Source organism: Numenius arquata, chromosome 4 (genome assembly GCF_964106895.1).
Source record: "Numenius arquata chromosome 4, bNumArq3.hap1.1, whole genome shotgun sequence".
In the NCBI taxonomy this organism is placed as follows: Eukaryota; Metazoa; Chordata; class Aves; order Charadriiformes; family Scolopacidae; genus Numenius; species Numenius arquata.
The window spans coordinates 32,861,333-32,877,844 of NC_133579.1; the positions used below are offsets into that span (position 1 = coordinate 32,861,333).

The 16,512-nt window shown below is 41.7% G+C and overlaps 1 protein-coding gene across 1 annotated transcript; it reads left to right on the forward strand.

Moving 5' to 3' along the window:
- Positions 1 to 2,465: 2,465 nt before the first annotated feature.
- GALR1 (galanin receptor 1) lies at positions 2,466 to 14,498 on the forward strand. The gene is made up of 3 exons (XM_074146846.1): positions 2,466 to 3,167; positions 10,954 to 11,019; positions 14,181 to 14,498. The coding sequence occupies exons 1-3, from the start codon at positions 2,466 to 2,468 to the stop codon at positions 14,496 to 14,498; spliced, it is 1,086 nt and encodes a 361-aa protein (XP_074002947.1).
- Positions 14,499 to 16,512: the final 2,014 nt, after the last annotated feature.

Here is a 16,512-nt window from a genome sequence, read left to right on the forward strand (position 1 = left end):
AAAGCAAAACTTGAACTGCAAAACTGTCCGTTCAACAACTAAGGAAATGAATAGAACCAATGCACCAGATCACTCATGTCATTTTCATATTGCTTTCCCTTAAAACTCATTTTGGTTTTGTCCCCACTTTTCCTGCTTACTCGTCTGTAAAACAATCTAATTTTCTTTGGTCACCTTTCAGGCTATACTGTTCAAAAGACAATATTTCTTAAGAAAACAGAAGTGTGAGTGATGAGGACTAATGCAGCATTTCAGATGGAGACTTTGCGGTCAATGCAGTGCCAGCATTGACTTCAGCAAGGCTAGGGTTGCCCTCCTGACATCCTGGAAAAGAGTGATGTCAGATATGATTCAAAAGCAAAACATCAGTGGTATTCAAAAATATTTCTTGTATCTCATCATATGAAGGAATTCATAGTGGTAAACACAGGCCTCAGCAGCACTGAGGAAATCTGTAGAATCTTCTATTCATTTTCACAACCTACTCAGAGCACTTCCAAAAAGTCCACATTATCTGATGTATTCTAGAAACATTTAATAATGTTCGTTCTCAAATCCCTTACAGAAGTACAGACTGGTAGGTTTGCATGGTAATTGAACACATCAATATAATGATAAGGTATGCACACAGAATAAAAAAAAAAGCAACCTGAGTCTTTTAGGAACCTTTACTAGTTTATTTTTGCTTGCTATGTTTGTAGCTTCTAACCTCAGTTACAATGGACACAGAAAACAGTGCAATCCAAATAAAAGTTTCTCAGATCTATAGAAATTGAATTGTACTCTCGCATTAATGTGTTCCTTTGGACATAATGGACCAGATCATACATTGGTTTAATTAAAATCTAGGTCTGCAGAAGTCAATAGCTCTGCGGTCAGCTGATGCACAGCTGCTGAAAAGATGCCTCAATATAAGTAGCAAAAGGAAAGGTAGGGAAAAAAAGATCAAGTTGTGGACTGCAAAATAAACAAACAAAAGCTCATTGCGTTCAAGAGCACATCTGAGCGGTTCTGTTTGTCCCTGCTGCTCCCGCAGGAAAAAGTAGCAGTGAGCTCTTGAGTAAATAGGGCGCTGTTTGATGAAGCTGTCTCTCCCCCAGCCTGCACCTCCACCCTGTGCCCAGCCTGCGCTCCGGGTCACAGAGCCGCTTTTAGCAATTAGCAGTCAAGGTCGCTAGGGAAGAGAGAGAAAATACAACATCACCTGCCGTAGCCGGCCGACCGGCAATTTGAAAAACCAATGTTTAGGACCCCGCAGGCAAATCTGTTCCCTTCACAAGGTGTATGTGCCTGTGTGATTATTTACATGAACTCGCATCCCTGTTCGGGAGGAAGTTTTATATTTCGGCCGGTTCTGACAAGACTGATTTTTCAGCAGCTCTCATTTCGGCACCTTTAAGAGCTGCCTGGGGGCTGCCCGGCTCCGAGCCCGCCAGCCCTCGGCGGGGATGTCGTCGTGCAGCGGCGGCGTTTTGAAACACGGGCTTCGTGATTTGAGGCTGAAAAGCGGCCAGACTTGCTTTTCCTTTTTTTTTTTATTTTATTTTATTTTTTTTTTCGGAAGGAGGAACGACGTCTACCACCCTTTGTCCTGTGAGTTACTGCATATTACGGAATGATTAATGAAAACCTGTGAATGAGGTGAAAACAGTGAGCGCAGGCGACGTTTAGTCCGGACAAACTCTTGCTGCCGGCTACCTGTTGAGGTGGGTTTATGCAGGCGCTTAATTATTTCTGTCTTTCCGAAAGAGTTCATTTAAGCCAAGCTGGACCTGCCTGGCGCCGCTCCAGCCCTGCCGCAGGACGCCGCTTCTGAGCCTCCCTAGGAGCGAAGGCGAAAAGCAGAAAGAACTTTTCCGAGGTGGGGACCGGGGTCGGTGGGCTGCGCTCCGCTCCGCTCCGCTCCCTGCCCGCGGCTGCCCCGCCCCGCGCCCCGGCTGCCGCCCCCTCCGGGCAGCCCTGCGGAGGCAATTACAAGCTAAACCGGGGGGTGGGAAAAAAAAAAATCCTCCACCCCTCCTTTCCCCAAAGAAACATCCCCGGGGAGCTCAGTCTCCCAGAGCAGCGGGCGGGCGGCCGACAGCGCGGAGAAGCGCGGAGGCTCCGCTGCTCCGCGGGGCGGGTCCGGGCGCAGCGGAGGCGGCCGGGGCGCCTCCCCCGGCGGCGACAGCGGGGTCGCCGGGACCCGCGACCCGCCGGGCGGAGCGCGTTGCCTGCCCAGGGGCGGCCGGGGCTGCCGCGCCGCGTCCGCGTCCAGCGGCGCAGTCTGCGCCCCTGCGAGCGGCGGCGCACCCTGCGCGCCGGCACCCTCCATCCCTCCCCACCCTCCATCCCTCCATCCCTCCCCGCCGCCGCCCGGCGCTGGCGGGAGGCGGCCGCCCCTGGCTGGCCGCGGTCCGCGGTGTCGTGGCGCGGCGGCTCCGCTTTCCGCCTGCGGAAACTTTGGCCGGCGCGCAAGGGGGAGGATGGAGCCGGGGGAGCCCGCGGCGGCGCCCCTCAACCGGTCCCGAGCTGGGGCAGAGCCGCCCCGCGGGGAGTTCAACCTCTCCGGGCTGCCGGAGGCGGAGGGGAAGCCCCTCTTCGGCATCGGCATCGAGAACTTCATAACCTTGATCGTCTTCGGCTTGATCTTCACCCTGGGGGTGCTGGGCAACTCGCTGGTGATCACGGTGCTGGCGCGGAGCAAGCCAGGCAAGCGCCGCAGCACCACCAACATCTTCATCCTCAACCTGAGCATTGCCGACCTGGCCTACCTGCTCTTCTGCATCCCCTTCCAGTCCACAGTCTATGTGCTCCCCACCTGGGTGCTGGGTGCCTTCATTTGCAAGTTCATCCACTATTTCTTCACCGTCTCCATGCTGGTGAGCATTTTCACGCTCTCAGCTATGTCAGTGGACCGCTACGTGGCCATTGTACACTCCCGACGCTCCTCGGCCTTGCGTGTTTCCCGCAACGCGCTGCTGGGTGTGGGGCTCATCTGGGCACTCTCCTTCGCTATGGCCTCACCTGTGGCTCACCACCAGAGCCTCTTCCACCGTGACGCCAGCAACCAGACCTTTTGCTGGGAGCACTGGCCCAACCCACGCCACAAGAAGGTCTACGTGGTTTGCACATTCGTCTTCGGCTATCTGCTCCCGCTGCTGCTCATTTCCTTCTGCTATGCCAAGGTGGGGGCAAAGCGGGTAGTGGTGAAGGGTATGTTAATGGAATGGTGGGGGGTGGAATGGTGGCAGGTGTCCTTGAGCAGTGGGGACATCGCTGGGCATGTGGAGGGACGTGGCACTGTTGGGAGGCAATGGGGCAGGGGCAAGTTTGTGGCATAAAGGGAGAGGGCAGGTTTCGTAGCTGAGGGATGACTGGGGGGGACACATGTGAGTGTGGCACGGAAAGGTCAGGACAGAGATTGCATGGGGTGGAAATGGGGGTTGTTGAGGCAGTTACTGAGGTCTCCTCTGCCAGATTTCCTTGTCGCAAAGTGCTAAGAAGCCGCAGTGCTCTGCTGCTTTCTTTGTCAACACAACTCTCCTATTTTCTTGCAGTGCTGTATGAGAAGTTTAACTCAAATGAAACACCACAAAGCAACAAGTTGTTCAGGCTTCAAACGAAGCATTGCAGTTCTTAATGCTGTGCACTTAAAAAACATGACACAAACCCACTGGTTTGGTCCGATCCAGTTAACATGTTAAGAACAAAAGATGCAACATGCCGCCTGGTCCCTGTGAGCTCTGTCTTGCCCCATTTGGTGTGAATGGGAGATTTACCTCTGACTTCAGCAAGGGCAGGTGGTGGTAGGGAACAGTGCATGAGGACCTGGCTAGGAAAAAGCAATAAGTAAGGGTGCCTGAATAAGGGTACTTAAGGGCTTTTCTGCTCAGGCAAACTGTCACAATTTTCTGTGAATATGAATTGCAGCTTTCAGTGTAGGGTCCGCTGCTTGCTGCTGGGCAGGATCTGGAGCACTGTCAGTAGCAGGATTTCTCCTTAGGCAATAATTTTCATTTGAGACAATAGGTCTGCTCTTGCAAATAAAGATTGCTTAAATGTCGAGAAGTCAGTTCTTTAATTGGCAAGTTAAACAGATGTAATTAATGTATTCAACTTGACCAAATAATTTTATGTTCTCTTCAGTTTTATACGTACTACATCAGCTTAATTATTATGTGCAAATTAAGGCTAGAGTGGCATCCAACTCTGCTAAAACCAGGCTGTGCAGAACTCAAAGGACAACATTTCTAAATTACTGTTTGTAATAAAAAAAGTCTGACCGGGCAAATGGAGAAGAAACACATGTTTTAATATACAAACTGAATTATGTTTTCCCAGGGTGAATACACTGGTATTTCATCTACAGTGGTGAATATGACTGAGCTGTGAGAGGGATGAAACTTGTAGCCATACCAGACCACCAGAGCTTTAAGAAAATAGTAATATTTCAAGGAGAATGTTACGGAATGCGTGCAGAGGGAGCTTTTCAGCTACTAAGAATTCTTATATTTTTCAAAGCCAAAGCATCTTCAGTTTCAGCATAAAGTACCAGCCTTCAAAGTCTAATTATATGACAAAAGATTGAAAACAAGTCTTGCAAAATTACAACAGTCCTGCATAGTAGGGGGGGGGGGGAGGGGGAAGGAAACATGCTTAAACAAAATAGAATCATTATAAATATAACACACCATGTTGTTACAAAGCACCACTACAGAAGTAGATCTCTCACTATTAGCATGAATACGTAGTTTAAAAAAACCAAACAAACAAAACCAAAAAAGCAAACCACAAAGCACCCCTGTGTGAAATACATGCCCAGAACAAGTTCATAAAATCAAAGCCACTTGAATTCACAGCTAAAGTCTTGTGCTTGAATTATTGCCAGGCTAGGATCTCACCCTTGCTTGGTGATATGTTTTCAGCCTGTATGTGTGATCCTGCTTGCCATGGTGTCAGGCTGGAAGGTGCAACCTGAAGGGGTGAGTTTTAGGAGATATCTAGGAGATACGTGGTATTCCCATCAGTGTCAATGAAGCTGAAAAAGGCTATTGGAGGTATTTGTATCCTGCAGAATAAAGGCTCATTCCTACCTTCATTAGGAGCCACTGGCAAATCTCCAACTACAATATTTTGGCACATGGGACAGGGTGAGGGAGAAATTAAGGATGACAGTAGTCAAAAATCAGAGCTGAAGTTTTAAATTCATCAAAGCCATTGCTTCTCTCACAGGTCTGAAGCAAAGTAGTCACTGCGAGCTTTTATTGATGTTACTGAAGTACTACGGAGTACAACAAGTATTTTGGCTTCTGAATGCATGCAGGCTTAGAGGATTGCTGCTGTGTGATAGCCTCAGAAGTAATATAAAAATAAATGCATTAGTTTCTTATGGACTTCACTGGTTTTCATGAACTGTGGATTAGCTAAATAATGCAATCTTCTGATACAGTAGATTAAGACAAAGGAGACTCATTTCTCTATTTGAATATATTGCCTTTTCCAGACTCCTTTAAGGCAGTTTTGTTTCTTTTATAAGCAATTTGCAATTGAACTTTCAGTTTTGAAAGTCTCATTTTTTAGGCACTCTAATAGGGAGTCAAGTTCTTTCTCTCTCTCACTCTCTCTTAAATTATGTTAGGAGACGTTTGTATTTTCCCCAGTAGATAGCAATACGGCTACCAACTATGGAAGTGCTGAAATAGTGCTAGGTATTTAGAAACAGTGTCCTCCCACAAAATCAGAACTGGAAATCTCACGTGATGTGCTCTTGAGGCAGAGATTTATGAGATCATGCTGTGTCCTGTTTGTACAGCTACCCATTTCCTCTGTCCCACAAGTAACTTTCGTTCAGTTTCAACCAAATTTGACAGAGGAGTGAAAATATTGGAATGATATTTCCCTAGTTTTGTGAAAACAGGAGTCAGTGAAGTAGATCCTGTCTCCTTTAGAGAGAGTCAGTCTGCACTCAACTGTTAAACATCAGAGAAGCCATAGGGGGAAGAGGTCTTATATAGCATTTACTCATGGAGGAAACATATCTTTTTGGGAACACGCAGTCAAGAAATCACAAATCCATAGGAAACCAACTTTTGTTGACTCACAGAACTGCTCTTGAAAGGAACTTACTACTCCAGCCAGAGAAGCAGTGATTATATAGTTATTAGTTGAGTTACAGTGCTGCATACTTGTAGACAGCCTATATTCTTTTTTTTTAATTGCTAATATCATATTACTTCCTGTATCTTTTTTAATACTGACTTTTTGTATGTGTTTTATAACACTGCTATGTTTGCTTCACTAATTTGTCCTTAAAGGGCGAAGTGATAGACGATTCCCAGCGAGCTTCTAACAATTGACATCTGCCAGGGTAGCGCAATGTGACAACTGATTTTGGGTGCTTCTGCTTTTGAGTACCCAATTATGACACTTCAGTCCTTGACAATCAGGCCTCCTTCAGTCAAACCTTTAGGTTGGGCACCAAAAATCATTAGCAAACTTCTCCTTTTATAGATGTATAATTTTAAAAGAATTTATATATATATATATTAAAAAAAATCATTTCTTGCCTTAAGAATGTTTCCATTATTATCTATCATTCTGAACATTCTAAATTCATGGAAGTCATATTTTGATTTATAGACTTGGTTAAAAGTAAGCCATAAAAAGTAGGTGCCTCAACATAAAATACAAGCTTATAGGATTCTTGGCTTAAGATATTATATCTTAAATTTTGCTGAGCAGTGAGGGAAAACTTTATTAAGCTACACTGAAAAGAAAAAATAAAGGGTATGACACATTAGCAACACACTGTTAAACAAAAGAGGTTGAAGGGTCTGTTGTGACAATAGAAATAGCTGCATTGCTTTAAAAAATCTATGGCAGGCAATGGTACTTGAATTTAAATCAGGTTCATACTATAAAATATGGTTCAGAATGTAATGCTCGCATTATGGCTCTGTTAAACAAGCCATTCATTCTTAGGTAATGACCTTGGGCAGGCTTTCTTGCTGCATGATTTTCAGTGGCTGGTAATGAAGCTGTAGTCAGTGAAATGTTTATACACACCGAGGCAGGAAATATGCTTTGCAACAGCGTAGACTTCAAACTTTTACAATGTTTGGTAGACTGTAAATAGGCACAGATAGTTTAAGCTATTTGTCCACTTTCCCTTTCTGGAAAATCCCCTTCTCAACTTGATTTGGTCATAGTCTCTCAGCCTGGGCTCTCAAACCATCTTGAATGTAGTTCCCTGAAACAACTGGGGGGAAAAAAAAGAAAAAGAAAAAAAAGTAGTCTGTAGGCAAAATCCATGGCCTCCCAAATGCCATTACTGGTAGTTGTGGTATAGCAGTCTGGACCAGACTGGAACTTCTTATACTTCTATGATCCTACAAGTCTCCTTACACCTTCTTTCACAACAGCATAACTTTCTTCCCACAGCACCCCACCCTCATCAGAAAACAGGAAAGCTATTCCGTCCCCGAGAGCCAAGTAAGATCTCTGATCTTGAAACTGATACAGTTTCATGTAAAGAGTTAATTTTTCCACAGAGCCGAATTTTTAAAAAATGTAACACCTTATGAGAAGGGGTTCTGACCTATTTTTTTAGCAAGGTGGGTATTTCATTCCATGAGTTAAAAATGCATGTAAAAATTTTTAGTGGATATTTTGAAAGGCTTTCGTTAGAGAAGTAGCCTGAGACAAATTAAGAGGCACGTGTAGAATTATTATTAATTCAGGTGAAGTGACAAGGGTTGTTAGAGGAATGATTGATTATTCATTGGCCCAGAGAACAGATAATTTGAACAGGCCAGTGAGGAGAGGAGTCTTTGATTTGCCTTGCAGTGTTTGTGCATAAACATGGCTCTTAATATCCTTCCACAGCATTCTGTATAGGTCTCTGGGTGCTGTTCCACTGCTGTTGGTAGGTAATTAAATTCTGCCTCTTTCTCTTGCTGCTGGTTTGCATACCATCTGGTACAATACCACATAGAGCCAGCATGTTTTCACTGCAGAGACTTATTTTATGAAATATGTATATAGTCTGAAAGAGGGTGTTGTGGTTTGAGCTGGACTGGCCACTGAAGAGTGACAGATGCTCTTCCTCACCTCCTTCTCCAAGGAGAGGGGGAAGAGAGAGAAAGAGATTTATGAGTTTACAAGGATCTAAAGTACTATAATGAAATATCAATAATAAAATAAAAGAAAATAATGAAAAAGATACAATGTATACAAAACTGTATCACGCTCCCAGGGTAATGATCACATCACCAGCAGGCACTGAGGAAGTCCCAGACTGGACTCAGCAACGGACAGGGACTGGATTCTGGATCTGGATTCAGGAGTGCATGGATTGGGACCAAAGGCAGATGAACAGAGTCCTCCTCAAACACCAGCCATTGAAGAAAGAGGGCTGACTCTTTGATCCGTCAGCTTTTATACTGAGCATGGGGCAGATGGGATGGAATACCCTGTTGGTCAGTTTTGGGTCACCTGTCCTGTCTGCTCCTCCTCGCAGGTCCGACCCCTCTATGTTCTTCCGCTTGCCACCCTCCAATGGGGCACACAACAAAGTGACCTTGGTTGTTACAGCAATAAGTATAAGCAAGGGCCTCTCTGCATACCATTCCTTGGCATTAACTATAAACGTAGGTCTTATCTCTCTGAGTGTGAAAAGTTTCTGCACAATATGCTGTTAATTTTGAGAGTTTCAGAGAGCTAGGAGAGGCTTAGCTACAAAGTGAAATTAATGAACAGAAAATTGGTTCTGTTTTACCTCAAACCAGAACAGAGAGGAAGCTGAGAAGGATTCATGGGAAGGTTATTGTCTAAATCTTCAACAGACCCCTCCCCTCCAGCCCTTCCACCCCAAATATACAATTTAACAATTTTGTCTACTGCACCTTTCTTTGGACTGGAGAGAGATGTAATGCAAAAATTTGTGCTTAAAGTTTCATAGAATCATAGAAAGTTCGGGTTGGAAGAGATCTTAAAAGATGATCAAGTTCCAACCCCCATGCCTTGGGCAGGGGCACCTCCCACTAGAGCAGGTTGCTCAAAGCCCCATCCAACCTGGTCTTGAACACTTCCGGGGATGGGATAACCACAACTTCTGTGGGCAACCTGTTCCAGTGTTTCACCCTCCTCAAAGTACAGAATTTCTTCCTAGTATCTAATCTAAATCTCCCCTCTTTCAATTTAAGACCATTACCCCTCGTCCTATCACTACACTCCCTGACAAAGAGTCCCTCCCCATCTCTTCTGTAGGTCCCCTTTAGATACTGGAAGGTTGTTATAAGGTCTCCCCGGAGCCTTCTCTTCTCCGGGCTGAACAACCCCAACTCTCTCAGCTTGTCTTCGTAGGAGAAGTGCTCCAGCCCTCTGATCATTTTCGTGGCCCTCCGCTGGACCTGTTCCAACAGGTCCATGTCCTTCCTGGAAGGAAGAAGAAGAAGAAGGGCTGAAGCCAAAACGGGACATTCTCAGAGAAAACCTTTTTCTCCTGCCTTTCCTGAGCTCAGGTTAGCCTTGGTAACAGCCTGGGTAGTGATTCAGAATAGAGAGAACACATACATCATACATGTTAGTGCACAGGTAAGGACAAATGAACTACACTTCCAATGTTAAATGGTTGCAAGCAATTTTTATTTTTGTTATTTGTGGTTCACTGTTAGCTAAGTGTAGATACTTAAAAAGTGGAATCCACTGATGAACTACGGTTATTCACACATACCATCTAATTTCTTTTATTTCATTATGTATGTTTCTATAACTCAGATGCCAAATTGGGATTAAGTCTGTAGGTCATCTTGTCTGATGTCTGTCCTGGTAGTGGTTAGCTGTGCATCCCAAGGAAAATAGAGAAAATGCTTGCAGATGAAACCAGAGAATTTGAATTTATACCCTTTTCCCCCTCTCAAGAAGTCTTCTTATAAGCCCTAAAATTTCATGTTATATTCCTTTAAAAAAATCCTTTTAATGATGGATGATCTTACCTATCAATTTGTTCTCGGTTCATCTTAGAGCTATGTAAAGTCCAACCTAACATCATCATCTAGCTGAGCTCTACACTCCAACACTCTCTAAAAAATTCCTATTATTATATTTTAATTAAACCCTTGATTTTAATTAAGCATCTCTTTTTTTTTTTAATTCTGTGTGGTTACAACTTGTTAAACACATTCAGCTGAAGAGCATATTCCCTGCTCCCCATGCCTACAAATAATGCCTTGTGAATATATTAGATTCAGTTAATAATAACTGCAGATAAAATAGGGCATTCACCTCCATGCATCCGCTATCCAAAACCTTATGTCTAAATCACTATGCTAAAATTTGGACCCTGCTCTTGGATGATGAGTCTTTTTGAGACAATTTTTCAAAAATTACTTGGGAAAGGTACATGACAAGTATCATTAAACTGTTGATAAAAATCATGTCTCATGTGAGTTACATTTTAGTATAAATAATTTTTGAAAACCTAGGCTTCTTTCGAAGATCAAATAGCACCAACATCCTGATTATATTAACCAAACATCCATCTGAAGAAAGCAAATTATGCAGGTGACTCAGAAAAGCTCTGCCTCAAAACGTACACTTTTTATGGTCAATGAAGTAAAGGGCATTCTAAATTAACAAGCATTGACATTTTTATGGAAGAAGAATGATTGGTAATTCTAGGTGCATGGTAGGTTTCCATTTGTTGCCTTGTTAATTTGTAATTTGTATTTGTTATGTAATACAGCTGAATTTTTATATAAGAATTCAACTGGGGTGTGCATTATATTTGTTGATTCACACAGATGCAAATATGTAATTCCTTTGGATTTTATACTGTTCGCTTTTGAAATGTGTAAATTGGATCAGCGATGTTTGTAAGCGACTCATGCGGTACTGGAGAGTATACTCTAAAATATACGGTTTTGAATTTTGGAAAATGGTGAAATACAAGATGCAAATTAATTTTTTCAGGTTCTTAATCATCTGCATAAAAAGTTGAGAAACATGTCAAAGAAGTCAGAAGCATCCAAGAAAAAGGTAGATTACTTTCATTACCAATATCTGTTTTTTTATATTTTAGTTTTATGGCTAAGCTGATTTGGTTTTATATTGTCTGTTGCCAAAGATGTGATGGAGAGAAGGAACAGAAATTAAGTATTTATTGACATATTCAGTGTCTCTCTGGACTTGGCAAGACTGGAATATTTTCTGATCCAACTTTTTCATTGCAATATATCAAACCATTACCTAAGGTCCCCATATTTTGAATTTCAGAGCACCTAAAATTTAGACACGGAGAAACAACCTCTCTCTAATATTAAATGCTTTTTTTGCCTCACAGGCATTTTCCCCCAACTTGTAAATCTTTTTTTTTTTTTAATTATTATTAATTTTTTTAACTAGCTCAATTTTTTAATGTTTTATGAAGAATTCTGAGGTTATATGGTGAGACTTCCAAATAGGGTTTATTGTACTTCCTGATAGGAGTCTAATAAGAGACTTTTAAAGATTCTGCAATTCTTCTATGATTTTCCAGAAAACTTTTTTTCTGTTATGTTCAGGATTTAAGTTATATACTGTCTACAAGTAGAATCATGAAAAAGCAGAGTATCAGCCTTGCAATTTAGAACAATATCTGAAAGATGTGTTAATATATTGAATTTGTCATTTAATGTAATATGGTTTGGATTTTTGAGCATATTTGACCACAGTAATCATTTGACTAACTTCTCAGTTTATGAATGTGGAGTCAGAAAAAAACCCTTAGGCTATAGCTCTTCATTTGATCTGATCGCTATTACCATATGGGCATGCAGACTCTCTGCAATGTAAATGAGATATACATGGGCTCAACAGGGAATAAGTAATCTATTATTTATGCATTCTCTGTCTTCTTGAAAAATATCCTAGTCAATAGATTTTAAACACTAGAATTAAAAGCATTATAGCCCCGATTCTGTAAAAAACATAACACACATATACTTTTGCACTTCACGTTGTCAAGGCCAAAGGTGTAGTTTTCAAAGGCGTTCTGTATATTGCCATCTCTACTCTCATCTAAATTATTCTTAAACTGGAAATATCTGTGCTTTTCCTCTGAGCACTAACTCTTAAAAATTGCGAGTAAAAATCAGATCTGGCTAGGAACTGGCTTTCATAGCTTCAGGGAAAAGCTTTACAGATATGCCCAAGACTGCATGGATGTATCAGGGTTCAGCAACCAAAGGGAAAAAAAAAAAGAATCACGAAACTTTTTTTGCCTTAGAAAATAAGTTTCTGATCCTATGGCCTAACTCTTGTTTTACAAAGCAACTGTGTTTTCACTAGTGTGCTGTCTCTCTCTGGTTACTGTCTCTTTTTTTCCTTCTACTGAAGGTAGATCCTCACAGATCTTGTGAGGATCCCGTATGCAAAATTATTTATTCTGCACATATGAGATACCTTCAGTATAATAGTTACAAGAGATACATGGTCAGCCTCTGCTTTCAGGTGCATCTGTACAGTCTATTCAAAGTCAGTGATTTTCCTGGTGTATTTTTTTTTTTTAAATTTGAACAAACTGAAGTAATGTGCCTCTTCTGAAATAACCGCATGTATTATCCAGACAATCTATTTTCAGCTGGAATATTAACCCATTGAAGCGATCAGAAAACGAAGTGCTCTTAATTTATACTTCCTTGTTAGCACATACTCTCCTGATCAGAGCTGAAAAAGCAGATATTTGTGTGGCTGTTTGTTAGCGGCAACTGACTTAAACTCCATAGGGCTAAGTAGAGGAAGAGCTTGTGAAAATAGATGAATCCTTGAGACTAAACAGATTATATTTACTACAGATATAATGTCCTTCGGCTTCTGTTGTGAGATTTTGCTAACCAACAACAGTATCTGTCATAAGTTTTTTGGCCTGGTTATTTTGGCCTGTTGCCACAGAAATCAGGCTTTTTTTTTCTGTAAGTTTCTATAAGTTATGTCGTGTTGTGTTTGGGTATGTCAGTCTGAATTATTACCAAGCATTCCTCAACTCAAGAGGAATGGGCCAAGTTCAATAAACTAGCAAAAAGTCTAGGTATTCTCTGTGCTGCAGTATTTATCACTCTGTGGCCACTGGGATAGTTTTGCCTGTGAAGAAGAGCCTAAGTTATCTGAAAAATTATGTTGTAAAGTATTAGTACAGTAATTATAATGGTCCATAACATAACATAACATAACATAATATGCTTTGAAATTAATATCAGGCTTTTATTGAGAGAGTGATTTAGTTGAGAGAGCTACTTGTTAGAGGAGTAGATATTAATTAGTTGAGCAACTGCAAAGCACTAGCTGCAATTTCTGAAGTGAAAGCCAAAGGAAACAGTGACAGTCAAACTCCACTGTGCCCTGGCTGAATACCTTCAGCACCTGGTAGGCCTGTACTGACTGATACTGTAGCTGTCTGGATGGGTATAATGAACTTGATAGCCCTTCCTCTCATAAATAATGGAAGTGGGGCAGGAGGCAGCACTGAGGATATTTTGGGTTCCATTTTTCTGAATGCAGTGCTTGGCGGTGAGCTTTCGTTTCCAGATTGGTTTTGACAATGTGCAATCACCAGAAATTTCAAGCTTCTTACTTTTCTCTTTTTTTCCCTATTTGTATCCCAGAATGTTGTTGTATAACTCCCCCTGTAACAAGTTTTTATTTAAAGGAGAGACTTTCAAAAAAAGCCCCTGCTCCTTTTGTAGACACTTGAGCAAAGTGTTCTTCTGACTGCTCTAATCTCTTCCACCAGCTACCTTCATGTATAATAGATCTCTCCAGAAATTTTGGTCAGAAATCCTTGTGTACCACACTAAAATATAGATCATTAGATCTGGATGAGATTTCCCAAAGACCCATGTCATCATTATTTTTCATCAAGCTTACGTCCACCTCAGAAAAGGCTAGATGTTTGTGTAGGAAGTCAGGAACATCATTCTTTACATTTGAATGAAGTTATACATTTGCCTTTTGCTGCAGCATTTTCAAGGTTCTCCTTGCAGTAGTTCACTATGCAAAATAAAGCCCATATAGGTAATGGAGGAAAATCAGTAATAAGTATTCCGAAGTGCGTTCTCTCTCAGTATACCTTTTTATCCCCCCAAATAATGGATTTGAAGCAGGTTTAAAGCTGATTCTTCAAGTGCTCATCAGACATCTGTGTTTTCCTTTCCCTGTCTCAGACAGCACAGACTGTGTTGGTGGTGGTAGTGGTTTTTGGCATCTCCTGGCTGCCGCATCACGTGATTCATCTCTGGGCTGAATTTGGAGTTTTCCCACTGACTCAAGCCTCCTTTCTCTTCAGAGTAACTGCACACTGCCTGGCTTACAGCAATTCTTCTGTGAACCCGATTATATACGCATTTCTCTCGGAAAATTTTAGGAAGGCCTACAAACAAGTCTTCAAGTGCCAGATAGGTAATGAGTCACCTCTGAATGATGCTAAGGAGAATAAAAGTCGGATAGATACACCACCATCTACCAACTGTACACACGTGTGAACTTTGAAAAGTCCTGCATGTTGGCTCTTGATTTGTGTGAACTGAACACCAAGAAAACAAAGCACAATGAGCTTTATCCTGGTTTGTCTTGATAAAGATAATTGGTATTTAATGTACCAAAGTTGCGTTTGTGGCAAGTTTGTGCAACTGGTATGAGAGAAAACTGGGCTGACCCTTTCCATCTTAGATAGCTTTGTCAAAGGAAGCTCTTGGACCTTTGAAAGATAGTTGAGGAAAAAAAGTCAGAGATGATATGTCTGTATTCCTACTCACTAAGCATATGGTGTGGAAACATTCAAATATAACATATAAGAAGGAAATGTTGATACGGACAAGTAATTTTCTGACATCTTACTCCATCAAAGTGAAGGGATGGCTGAATTTTCTGTCTTACAGATAATAAATGCCATACAAAGAATTCAGGGAGAAGAACTTTTTTTCTCTCTTCATATTGTTTTGACAATGCTTTCTCTCTTTTTAAAGTAAAGATGGGCTCTGATTTGGTGTTGAAATAACCAGTGCACAACTTGAGGCAACTGCTTTAGAAAGGAAATGTTAATTTTATCTGTTTAGCTGTCTTTTTAATGTAACATACGGAGTAATGATGGACTTTTTTGCACTTCATATGCCTGCCTTACTGTATACACAGAACTGTTGTGTACTCTATATCAGGTTTTGTTTATGGCCTGTATGTAGTTGTACCAAAATGAGGATTTGTGTCTATCTGAGGGAAGCTTTTCTTCATGTTGCATGTGCATGTAGGTGTATGTCTTGTTAACTTTATAGACTTTGAGATGGAGATACAGTTTTAAATGTGCAATATATACATATGTTTTAAAATATTAAGTTCCATAAAGCAACTCTGGGCAATGCTTAAGTGTTTAAAAATAGCATTCCCTTAAAAGTTGTAGGAGAGGCTTTGTATCACAGAATCACAGAATATTTTTGGTTGGATGGGACCTTTGAGATCAGTATCATGTGTCTCTAAATTGGAAAAAAAGATGCATAGTATATAAGGTAAACGGCCCTATTCTGAAAATTCCTAAATAACATGAGTAGTTTCAGCAATTTTATAAAAGTATTTAATATGTCTTTAAATGGTAAACCGCTAAAGAAATAGTAGAAGTGCACTCAGTCCTTTGAGAACATTATTGTTAGCTGGAGTAAGACATGCTTTTACCTTATTTATTAATGACCCATAGACCCATAGAGTAAATTAATTTGAAGGAACTTCTGGACATCCTCTCAAGGCAGGGCTACCCTCAGCACCGGATTGCTTCCTTCTCTAGGCAAGTTTCGAAAGTTTCCAAGGATGGTGATTCAGCAATATTTTTGGGCAACTTTTGCCAGGGCCTAATCACCCTCACTAAAATATTTTTTCTTATCCCCAGTTGGGATTTCCCTTGATGTAGCTGGTAACTGTTGCCTTCTCTCCTTTCAATGTATACTTGAGTCTTGTCTGTAACTAACTGATATGTGATTTAGGATGGCGATTAAATTCCCTCCCAGCCTTCTCTTCTGAAAGAACGCTCTCAGTCTCTCCTCATCTGTTGTGCTCCAGATCCCTGGCCAGATTAGTGGCCTTCCACTGGCTGCCCTCCAGCATGTCCATCCCTCTCGTGAAGTGGGGTGTTCCAAACTGAACAGTGTGTTCCGGATGTGGCCTCACGAGCACTGAGTAGACTAATCACTTCCCTTGACCCCTTGGATGATTCTTGTTATTACAGCCCAGTATTACAGTAATTTATTGCTGAGAGGGTAGGCTGCTGACTCACATTTAATTTCTGCCCTCGTGTCATAGAATCATAGAATAGTTTGGGTTGGAAGGGACCTTTAAAGCTCATCTAGTCCAACAGAATTGCACTGAGTCCCAGCCTAAATTTCAGGACTTTGCCTTTGTCTCTGTTGAACTTCATGCATTTGATAGCTATTACTTCCATTCTTCTGGCTTATGAAGGCCCCTCTGAAAGGTACCCTTGCTCTCCAGCGTATCTACCACTCCCCTGGGTTTGAT